Raw genomic sequence first — 11,067 nt, 5'->3', positions numbered from 1 at the left:
CCGCCCACCCCTCCGAGCCCCGCAGGCCCGGGCTCTGAGATCTGCCCCACCCTGGCAGGGGGCGGCGCTGCGGGAGGCGGAGCCGGGAGGGGGCGGCCCCAGGAGCAGGATTAAGAGCGCAGCGGGCGGCTGGCCGGGGTCCCGCGCGCCGCCCTGGCGATGTCGCTCGTGCTGTTGAGCTTGGCCGCGCTGTGCAGGAGCGCTGTGCCGCGAGAGCCGGTAAGCCCCCGCCCGCACCCCTTCCCCTGTTTCAAAGGTCCCTCGAGCCCGGATCCTGGCGGTGTGCGACCCGCCAGCCCGCGCTTCTGCGAAAGCGTGGACCGCCGGCTGGAGAGGGTATGTCTGCACCCTGCAGCCCCATGAGCCTCACAGCTCCCTAGTCCAGCTGTCCCCAGCCTGGTGGGCATCCGGCGTCAGGCTACTTGAGTCGGGGTGCGGGAATCAGACCTAATCTCCTGAAATGCCACCCCGTACTCTTGATCCTGTCATTTATGCTCACCAAACCTCCGTGTCCTCATCGGAAAAACGAACGGTAGTACCTAACTGACCACGGTCTCTTAAGGAATTGAGGGTCTGCAACACAGCAGCAGAGAGCCCGGCGCATACTAGATGATCATTGTGGAGGGGTCTGCCCACCTGTTGGGGCACAAGAACTGCTTCTCCATTAGCACCCGCCTTTTTTTGTCATGTTGTCTGCCTTGTTCATTCATGAAGGCAAGCTGCCTTTCTTCCCCGGCGCCTTGAATGATTGAGGGAATCTTCTGGTCACCGAAGAGGAAAAAGCTCATCCCCAAAATAGCATTCGTGATTATGTCCCTGCCCTCTGCGCATGGCATAACAGCATGGTGGTGACTTGATGGTTAGGGAAAGACAAACCCCATTCATTGTTGCCTGCTGTCCTCAGCGCCTATCCTTGCCCTCTGTCTCAAGTTCCAGGCAGCCTTGGCTGTTTCCACTGAAGGAAGAATTCATCCTTTTGCTGTAACTGCGCTGTAAGGCCAACAGTTTGAACTCTGTAACGTTTAGAGTGTTGCTTGGCTTCTTCCTAAAACTTGTCTCACCAGCCCTTTGACAAGAACTCAGCTCCTAGTACGGTGTCTTGTTTTTTTAAAAAGTTTGATTTATCCCTTAGAGTTCATTTTTAAAAAGACAGAGGAGTGACTGATGATTTTGCCCAAACTCAAATTACTCAAACCATCAGAAGTCCTGCCTTCCGTTTTACAAGGTGTTTGGAAATGTGGACACATAAAGAGATCAGAGTCCAGAGCTGGTGGACTTACCACATGGAGTCTTGTCATTGGAACTTGCTGCTGCCTAAAAGTTAAATATTTTAGGTTCAGTATTTTACTCCAAAACCAAAATACAAATTATTTTTTCTTATGGAAAGACATGAGCAGTTAACTTCAAAGGGTTTAGTACCAAATTTTCTTGCACACTGATAACCCAGATTTATTTTTTTTAAAGTTCTTTTAAAAACATAACATGATGAAATCAAAGTTGCATATGGTTTTCTAAATAATAGCATAGGTGAGTCTTTTTGTATTAGCAAGGGGAATATTTTGGCCTAGCACAGTGGTTCACACCTGTAATTCCAGCATTTTGGGAGGCTGAAGAGGGAGGATTGCTTGAAGCCAGGGGTTCAATACCAGCCTGGGCAACATGGTGAGACCTTGTCTCTACAACAAATTTAAAAATTAGCCAGTCGTGGTGGTGCACGCCTATAGTCCCAGCTACTAGGGAAGCTGAAGCAGAAGGATCGCTTGAGCCCAGGACTTCGAGGTCACAGCAAGCTATGATTGTGCCATTGCACTCTAGCCTGGGTGATAGAGTGAGACCCCATCTCTAAAAAAACAAAAGGGGAATGTTTTAAAGAACCTGGGGAAGGTACCATAGACTACATTCATAGCTTCCTTCCTTTCATCTTCTTAGCACAGCTACTCCTTAATCTAGGGAAACTCAATAAATACTCCAGACCATTCTGATAACCTATAAACATTAGAGTGTGAAGGAGCTTCATGATGGTCCACATCCCCTGGTTGTGGCAGGGAAGGCTGACACCCAGAGACAGATGGAGACCCACCCCTGGTCTTCAAGTGAGGGTGTGGGCTGGCTTGAGGATCAGGTACACTGATGGTGAATCCACGGGCCATCATAGGCTACAATGAAGCTATGATGTGGAACCAGTTCATCTTTTCTTTGAAATTTGGTCACTTGTTTATGCATTTAAGGGACAAGATGGTATGTTGTCTAATTCAGCAGAGGAAGGCTTGTGGTTTGCTGGCTTCCACATGACATTTGGTCTCTTTCTCTCCCACAGACTATTCAGTGTGGCTCTGAAAATGGTAGGTGCGTTAGGGAATGGGTACTGTGGGCTTTGCTTTGGAAGCATAGTTGTAATTTTAAGGGGGCCTGTACATTTAGGACATCAGAGACCAGACACAGGGTGAACCATTGCTTTGTGAGCTGATGCAGATGAAGTCTCTGTTCTGGCAGAATAAAGAGGTGTTTCAGGTGAGTCAGCACAGCAGGGTAGGACTTGCCATGCAAGGTGGAAAGTGATGCCTGCCACTCTACGGAGAGAGATCACTTACAGTTGGGACCAGAAAGCAAATGTTTCATAGAAGAGTGGGTGTTTGAGATGGTAGCATTTGAAGAATGGGTGGGCTTCTGCCATGTGGGTAAGGAGGGTGAGCTGGAGGAGAGATGGCACCAGCAAAGGCTAGGAGGTGGGAACGTGGGGATTATGCGGGCCAGCTGGCTGGAGTCCAGGGCTGAGGTACAGAGCAAGCAGGACTGACCCTAATAAACATGTTAAATACACTATGTATATATGTACTTACATATACAGGTATCTAGAGTGGTCCCAAGTGCTCTGTAGGTTGGCACCAGGAGATTGAGAGTATTTTTCTTAGGTCAACATCACCTCGACTATAAAAGAGCCAGCACCAAGAAACATTTGGCCCACCTTAGCAGGAAGTGATGCACTGTGAGTGGGGGTGGACCAGGGTGGGTCACTGAGAGGAGATGGCATCAGATGGGGCTGGGAAAAGGAGTATCACGGGAAGTCTTGCCTTTTCCCAGGGCCATCTCGAGAGTGGGAGATCCAACATATTCTGACCCCAGGTGACTTGAGGGATCTCCAAGTGGAACCTGTTAAAACCAGTGTTACAACAGAGGATTATTCAATTTTGATGAATATAAGCTGGATGCTCCGCGCAGATGGTAAGTTTGCCCCAGTCAAATATAAGGCCTCAAGTGTCTACTAAACCAGAAATGTGTAGACTATATGACCCATTAATTCCACTCCTAAGCATTCCCAACAGAAATAAATACATGCACCAAAAGCCACATCCGAGGCTGTTTATAGCAGCACTATTCATAAACAGCCCCAAATTGGAAAGGACTCAAAGGCCCAACAGCAGAATGGAATCACCAAAGGATTCCATTATAGCAGTGAGAGTGAATGCTCTGTAACTACACACAATATGCATGAATGTCACAAACGTAAGAAGCCAGATTCAAAAGAGTTCATACGTTTATATCTGTGTGCATGCCCACAGTCATACATGCCATGATTCCATTTACAGAAAATGCTGTAAAACTAATCTAGCAGTTAAGAAGTCAGGGTAGTGGTACTCTTGGGGTGGGCGTGACAAAGGAAGCACGAGGGACGCTCCTGGGGTGTTTCTTGACCTGCGTACTAGTCACGTTAGTGTGCAAATGCAAGTGGTGCACTTACTTACGATCTGTGTGCTTTCTGTATGTTATACTTCGTGGAAGAAGATAGGGTAAGGCAGAGATGATTCCCTCTAGTTTAGGAAAAGCACTGGCTTAGGTAGGTGACTTCTTCACTTCCTAAATGACATCATGAAACTCTTGGCATTTCCCCAAGATTACACTGCAAGGCAAGGCGAGTTCCTTTGATGAGCTAATCCTGGGATCCTAATGCCATTTGTGGTTTCCATCTGCTAAATTCAGGTAAAGTCTATCCATTCAAGAATCCATGAGTGCCAGGCACAGAGAGATGAGTTGGCTGCAGTCTCCACCCAGCAGGGCTTTCAGGGGAGTCGGGGAGGCGGACACAGGCACAGTGTCAGGGGAATCCCAGAAGGGAGCTGTGCTCCATCTGAGTGGGATGCGGCAGGGAGGCCCAGGAGAGGGGCCCTGGTGAGACTACATTAAGTGAGATGAGGCAATAAGGTTTGGCCCCTTGCCTGGCACAGAGTGAGCTCTTTTTTGGCTATTGTCATAGGCTATGGTGCATGAGTTAGACGGGGTTTAAAGAAGTAAGACTTGGAGGAAGAGAATGGGAAGAAAGGGCCTTCCAGAGAGAAGAATCAGCAAGGACAAAGGTGCAGTCAGATCAGGCATGGTGTGGTGATGACTCCCTCGGAGGGTCTTTGTGGGTTCTCTGAGGCAGGCCTGTTCTTCTTGAGACCCAGAAAAATGCAGAGCTACAGTCACCTTTGTAGGCATCCTACGAAACCCAGGCTGACCTCTGAGAAGAAAGGAGCTTGGCCTTTGGTCTTTGAATGCACATCTGCTGCTGCTGAGCTTTGTAAGCTTAAGCAAAGCTCCCTGCAACTCGCCATGCCTCACTCACTCAATCTGTAAACTGGGCAGAATTGTTCCTACCTTTTAGTGCTGTTGTGACTAGGAGCTGAGGCGTAACGGAAAGCATGCTAGCAAAATAACAAGCATCACGTCAGCCACACAGCGCTAAATAAACAACTGCCCTCTTGCCTATCTCGCCAGCCAGCATCCGCTTGTTGAATGCCACCAAGATCTGCGTGACGGGCAAAGGCAAATTCCAGTCCTACAGCTGTGTGAGGTGCAATTACACAAAGGCCTTCGAGAGCCAGACCAGACCCTCTGGCGGCAAAGTAAGCACTTTTAGGCACTTGGCTAACTGTGGCAAGCTGGGACCTTTGGGGAGCATGGACTGCAGGCTGCACACACAGGCTGGTGAGCAGCTACGACTCAGCTCAGACCCTGGAGCAGGATGCCTGGGCTTGAATCTCTTTTCTGGCTGCTTCTCTACTCTGTCCCCTGGGCAAGTCAGCATCTCTAGGCCTCAATTTCCCTATCAGCAAAGTGAGGGGAGCTGGATAAATTATATCCTGACTGTAAAATTTTACACTTCTCTGATTCTGTGACTTACACAGCAAACTGGGTGGTGCCCACTCCCTAAGCAGACGCTGGCTAGAAACATACGTTTCAGCAGAACAAGGAATGAAATTACAATGAAAAGGGCAACACACAGAGGTACTGTTTTTGCATTGCACGGTGTGCTGGGAACTCAGGGTTCCTTGCTTTGCCTTTCAGTGGACATTTTCCTACGTAGGCTTTCCTGTGGAGCCGAACACACGCTATTTCATTGGGGCCCATAATATCCCCAATGCAAATATGAATGAAGATGGCCCTTCCTTGTCTGTGAATTTCACCTCACCAGGTAAACTTCCTCACTCTTCTGTTGTTCTGTCTTGTTTTGCCTGCTTTGGGGTGTGTGGTTTGGAGCAGAAAGCCCGGGGAACCCTGGATAGGGCCTTTGGCCTGGCCAAGTGTTTCCTCACCTATAATACAGACATAGTATAACCACACCTCACTCACAGAGCAGAGAGGATTAGGTCAGGTGAAATGTAGGAAAAAGCCCCTTCCTGTGTGTCAGGCACAGTGCTGAGTACTTGACATGTGACATTTCATTTAAGCCTCCCAACAACCCCAAGGTTGGGACAGCCCCATTTTACAGATGAAGAAATTGAGAGGTTAAGTAACTTGCCCTGCATTATACACACAGTAAAACTGAAGCTGACATTCAGACTCTGGTCTTTCTTGACCAATGCACTTTAGCTGCTTTTTATGCCATTGATGCAAAACATTTGTTCCTTCTAGTCTCAGCTTTCTGGTGGGCTGCGTGTGGCCAGGCCTCTGAGGATCTGCAGACTCCAGTAGGCTTGTCCCTGGGCTGTCTATGAGAGGCAGGGTGGTACTGAGTGCAATGCCAGGCTGTGGTGGGGAAGAGGCAGGTTCATGTGTATGAAGGGCCCATCTGGGCTGGGTCACCTGCTCTGTGCCCCAGTGCTGTCTTCTGTCTCGGGGGAGGCGTCAAAGCCAAAAGGCCTCTGAGATTGTGGTCCAGCATGTTTGTGGTGCTGTGCCATTTACTACTACACAGCAGTTTCCAGCTTTCTTGATAAGACCAAACCTCATTTTGTTTTCAAATAAACTTTTTTATTTTGGACTAATTTACATTTATAGAAAAGTTGCAAAGATAATAAAAAGAGTTTCCATATACCTCTCACCCAGATTCTCCCATTGTTAACATCTTCCATCACCATAGTACATTTGTCAAAACTAAGAAACCAACATTAATACATTTCTATTAGCTAAACTCCAGACTTTTTTGGATTTCACGTGCTTTTTCATTAAAGTCCTCTTTCTGTTCCATTACTTTTAGTTCCTTGTGTCTCCTCAGTCTCCTCTGGGGGCGTGTGACGTCACTGCTGAGGTCACCTTGGTTAAGGTGGTACCTGCGAGGCTTCTCTTGTAAATCCATTCTAGGTAGATTTCTCAACTCTAGGTTTTGGAAACAAGCCACTAAATCTACCCCATCCTAGGGTGGGGGTCGGGGGTAGATTAAGTTTCATGTCCTGGAAGAGGCAATATCTACATATACTACCAAATGTTTCTAAAGATCTTCTCTTGGGGATCATAGCTATTGTTTAGATAAAGGCTGTATTTAAATTAGACTCTGGTTATCACATCATGGGGAGATGATCTTTGGCTTAACAGTCAAATGTTAGTGTCCCATTTAAATCTGCCATCTTGTGTCTGGACTGTTTTGGCAATTCGTTACAGGTGTGGTATGCGTGCGTGTGCATGTGTGTGTGTGTGTGTGTGTGTGTGTGTGTGTGTGTGTACTTGTTGGCAAGAGGGTGGAACAGAGATACCTCTTCTAAAATGTAAAAACTTTCAAATTTCCAGGCTGCCTAGACCACACAATGAAACATAAAAAGAAGTGCATTGAGGCAGGTAAGTAAATACAGCATTTGCTTTTGTTATTGAAGAAACTGGTAACTTGAGCCAGCACAGCTCTCTCCATCTTTTTACAGATGAAGAAATGGAGGCCTATGGGATGGGGGGTTATGGATCCAAGTCGCTCAGACAGTGAAGGCAGAAGCACCCAGGGCTCCTAATCCCTTCCCAGCACTTTGCCCACTGAGTTGAGCAGCCTGTCCAGGGGATAGGCTCTTAGTAGGTTTATGTAGCAGAGCATCAATGTTGTCACACAAAACCATCCCCATCCCCTCGGCTAACATTTTAGCGCAAATCACACTTAACAGTGGTGCCAGCTGGAGGCCCTTCCTGATGGCTTGGAGCCCTGTAAGCCCTTTCACCTGCCCAGACACCAGCACTGCCAACCTGTGGCCATGGGGACCCTGAGAACCTTCTGCTTGGATTCACAAACATTCAAGTGGGAGTGTTAGCTAAAGGAATGACCTAGAAGCATGCCCTTATCCTGTGTCCTCAAATGGGATCACCTTTCACATGCTAGACTATTAGAACCCAATCCCTTCAAGTTTGAAATAAGCACCTTTAGAATAATCAGTCGCTAAGGCCCGATTTCCAAGGGTTTGTGTAAATTTCTGGGTAATTTAATGTTGGGATGCTAAATAAGGGTTGTGGCATTTGGGGGGATTGGTTCCAAACTTCTAGGCACTCTTCACCCGACAAGGCCTCCCTGGGTACCCTGTCAGACTGAGCTGCATGTGCCGTCCTGGTGAGAAGGCAGATTTGGAGCACTGAGCTGCCTTTCTCGCCTCCCCGGAGAGTGATCTGTAGGAGTGTGAACATTGGGGTGTGAGGAGGTCGGAGGACCTTGAACTCCTAAAGATGGTTCGGAGCCAGGGCCTGAAATGGTCTCCTAGGTGCGGAAGATAATTCATGCTATTACATGTCATGTTCCTGGAAATCAATCTAGTCCTTATTTGCAAGTCACATCAATGAGACAACTGACTTTTTCTGAAGGAGTCGATCTGTCAGGGTATCCTCTAAGCTTTGAGCCATTTCCTTCTTTCTTTGCATCCAGTAAAACTTGCAGAATTGTCTGATCTATGAGGTTCCTGGAACACAGAATGTTCTAGTGGTCGTAGTCCTGATCCTGAATTTACTTGCTCTGTAATCTTAGGCATGTCTCCTAACCTGTGGCTCCTTCTCCCCATCCTGAGGAGGAGAAAATACTGACATCCCTCCCCACCCCCCAAGCCCCCCACTGCCGGCCCTTATCTGAAAGCAGAGATTAAGAACATAAGTGAGAAGCAGAACCCAGTCAGAGCCTCCTACCACCCTCAGCCCAGGGAAGCTATTTTCAGCAGAGCAGCGATGTGGGATCCCTATACTTTTCTTGAGCAGCAGATACTCTGGGACTCTGGGAGCAACGACAAAAAGTTCGCTGTGCAGTGGAGTCCCTGTGTCTTAGATGTGTGCCTGAGAACTTAGATTAGTCTTTGTAAAGCCCTTTGGGGAATTTTCATGAGGCAGCAGGTAGCAGGTTCATCCACCATGTGATTCTCTCTCAACTCACAGGAAGTCTGTGGGATCCAAACATCACCGCTTGTAAGAAGAACGAGAAGACGGTAGAAGTGAATTTTACAGCCAGTCCCCTTGGAAATAGATACATGGCTCTTATCCTGAATAACACCGTCATTGGGTTTTCTAACGTGTTGGAGGTACTCTTTCCCTTCATTCCCTTAACGTCATCCCCATCGTCAACCTCCAGCTTTCCTTCGCTTGTGGATGGAAAATGAGGACACTTTAGGATTCCTGAGCAGCCTCTCTTTGGAGAGAGCACACAACTGTCTGTTGTCTGAAAGGGGTTGGGCCATTTTGGTTAATTCAACAAATAAAAACAAGTCCCTGTGGGCATCCTGGGATATGTCACTATGAATCTAAAACCAAAAAAAGGAGTTTCAGAAGTATGAAATGAATCCTTGTTCAAACATAGTCTAATGACCTGAAAGTCAGTTTGAAAAGCAAGGCTCGTTCACTGGTGGTCTTTGATCTGCTCACTCGTGACTCAATTCTTGACTGTCTCACTTACCTGCACCAGAACAAACTATCTCGAACTTCTGTGGTGATTCCGGTGACTGGGGAGAGCGAAGGTGCTGTGGTTCAGGTAAAGTTTAACAGGTGCTTTAGGGAGGGGAGGGATAGTAGAAGACTGACTGTTCCCCCATAATTGCTTTTGATGAGTCCTTTTAAAGATGAGTTCATTCTCTCCTCCCAAACACACTTCTGCCAGCAGACCCGAGTTTAGTGAGGTTAACAGAGGCTCCTCCTCTGCAGTCTCCACGGTGCTGGGGCCAGGAAGCTGACCTTGCAGTCGTGGTCCTTTTGCTTGTATTAGTGGCTGCTGACTCTCCAAAGTGCTTTTCTTTCTGTTTCTGTCACAGACACTCAGGGATAGAAGTACCATTTTACTTCCCCAAGCATCAGTTTTAACAGTAAAATGAAGTTCCAAAGGATTTGAAATCAGGTCTGGGTTCCACATGAGTGTATGAACTTTGGAGAGGGACTGCCTGTCCTCTCAGGGCCTCTGCTGACCAAGGCAGAAAACAGGAAGTTGGACCCATAGATGCCCTCAGGTCTTTCAACTCTGAGTTTATAAAGTGGGGACATGGAGGGTCCGGTGGAACACAGCCACACCCACGAGAGTAAGGAGCTTTTGTTCCTCATTATCTGGAACATAAATGCCCTGACATGCTGGCAGGAGCAAGCACATTATGACTACACTCCTTTTCCAGGGAACTATAGAATTTCCTAATCACAGGGGACCTGCCTGTTGTAAAGCACGGACTGAAGTCAGTAAGAGCACTACTGCTCTCTTTTTCTAGAGGAAGCATTGTGTGCTAAGATGTGACCTAGCCCTTTCAGATAAGGAACCCACATATTAGTTACATGTACAGAGTTTACGTTCAGAACCTGGGGGTCTTAGGTGTTTCAGTCTTGGGTCACTGGTTTGGATTTTAGGGCTTTGTTACAGATGTGTGACCAAGGAAAAAATGCCCATGACAATGCTAGATGTAGGGCTGAAACCAGAAAAGGGAAGAGAAGGTGAAGTAGGAATAATGTTGAGATTTTGCTCTGAAGCATATTGTGAACTTTCTGTCTCTCATTTTTCCTCAGTTGATTCCGTATTTCTCTACTTGTGGCAATGACTGCATCCGACACAAAGGAACTGTTGTCCTTTGCCCACAAACAGGTGTTCCCTTCCCTCTGGATACGAGTAAGTGCCTAGTTGTTTTCATAGGATGATTCAAGCCGTTCAGGACATGAAGGGCCCAATTTTCACTGCCACCCACTCAATACGTGGCAGGGCATGTGCACATGGGGAGTGAGGGGTCCCTAACTATGTATGCTGAACCGGGGTGCAGAGAAAGCCACCAAAACTGTCCCAGAGAGCCTACAACGGAGTAAGAACAAAGGCTTTATTTGTAAAACCACTCATGACCCTTTATGAAGCAGGATACACTGAAGGAAAAAAATAAACAGTGTAAAATGGATGTTCTGAGTGTCACAGGGATCTGCTGAAAAAGGTCAATGGCCCAAATGGCTGGGTGTACAGGGAATACACATTTCACTACATTATGATTCTCTCACCAGGCTCAGCAGCCCAGGCTGAGCTGTTACTGTGACTTGATGCGGTCACACAGCCAACATTTGAATAAACAAATTAGGAATGCTGGCACCAAAGACATACCTCACTGGTACCTGAGAGCAACCTGTTCTGGAAAATGTCTCTCTAGATTTAGAGAAGTGTCAGTTAGTTCTTTCGTTTTAGATGGACAAATAAAATGTTGCAGAACTAGCACAGGGATGGGGTCAAAAGACAGAAGGTGTCATTCTTAGAATCTCAGCCAAATGAAGTGAAGACAACCCAGGTGCCTAACAATCCCGACTTCTGCGTGGGCACAGGGCCTCATGGATGCCTGAGCACATCGTGCCTGAATTTACCTAAGCCTCGATATTCTGTGAGGCGGTGGCATTATCCCCCACATATATCACTCT

General features: G+C 47.4%; 1 protein-coding gene across 4 annotated transcripts in view; it reads left to right on the top strand.

Annotated features, from left to right (window-relative positions):
* The first annotated feature begins 126 nt into the window (after window positions 1-126).
* IL17RB (interleukin 17 receptor B) overlaps window positions 127-11,067 on the top strand; it is a 17,028-nt gene continuing 6,087 nt past the window's right edge. The window contains exons 1-9 of one of the 4 annotated variants that reach the window (XM_045529888.1): window positions 127-219; window positions 2,318-2,342; window positions 3,082-3,222; window positions 4,756-4,883; window positions 5,326-5,452; window positions 6,985-7,032; window positions 8,587-8,729; window positions 9,005-9,175; window positions 10,186-10,285. In XM_045529888.1, the coding sequence (XP_045385844.1) occupies window positions 160-219; window positions 2,318-2,342; window positions 3,082-3,222; window positions 4,756-4,883; window positions 5,326-5,452; window positions 6,985-7,032; window positions 8,587-8,729; window positions 9,005-9,175; window positions 10,186-10,285 (943 nt within the window). In that variant the 5' untranslated portion in view covers window positions 127-159. The other 3 variants (XM_045529890.1, XM_045529889.1, XM_045529891.1) reach the window with 3 other exon arrangements.

This window comes from Lemur catta, chromosome 18 (assembly GCF_020740605.2).
Source record: "Lemur catta isolate mLemCat1 chromosome 18, mLemCat1.pri, whole genome shotgun sequence".
NCBI lineage: Eukaryota > Metazoa > Chordata > Mammalia > Primates > Lemuridae > Lemur > Lemur catta.
Note: the sequence above shows the minus strand (reverse complement) of the source record. Positions and strands in the feature narration are given on the sequence as shown.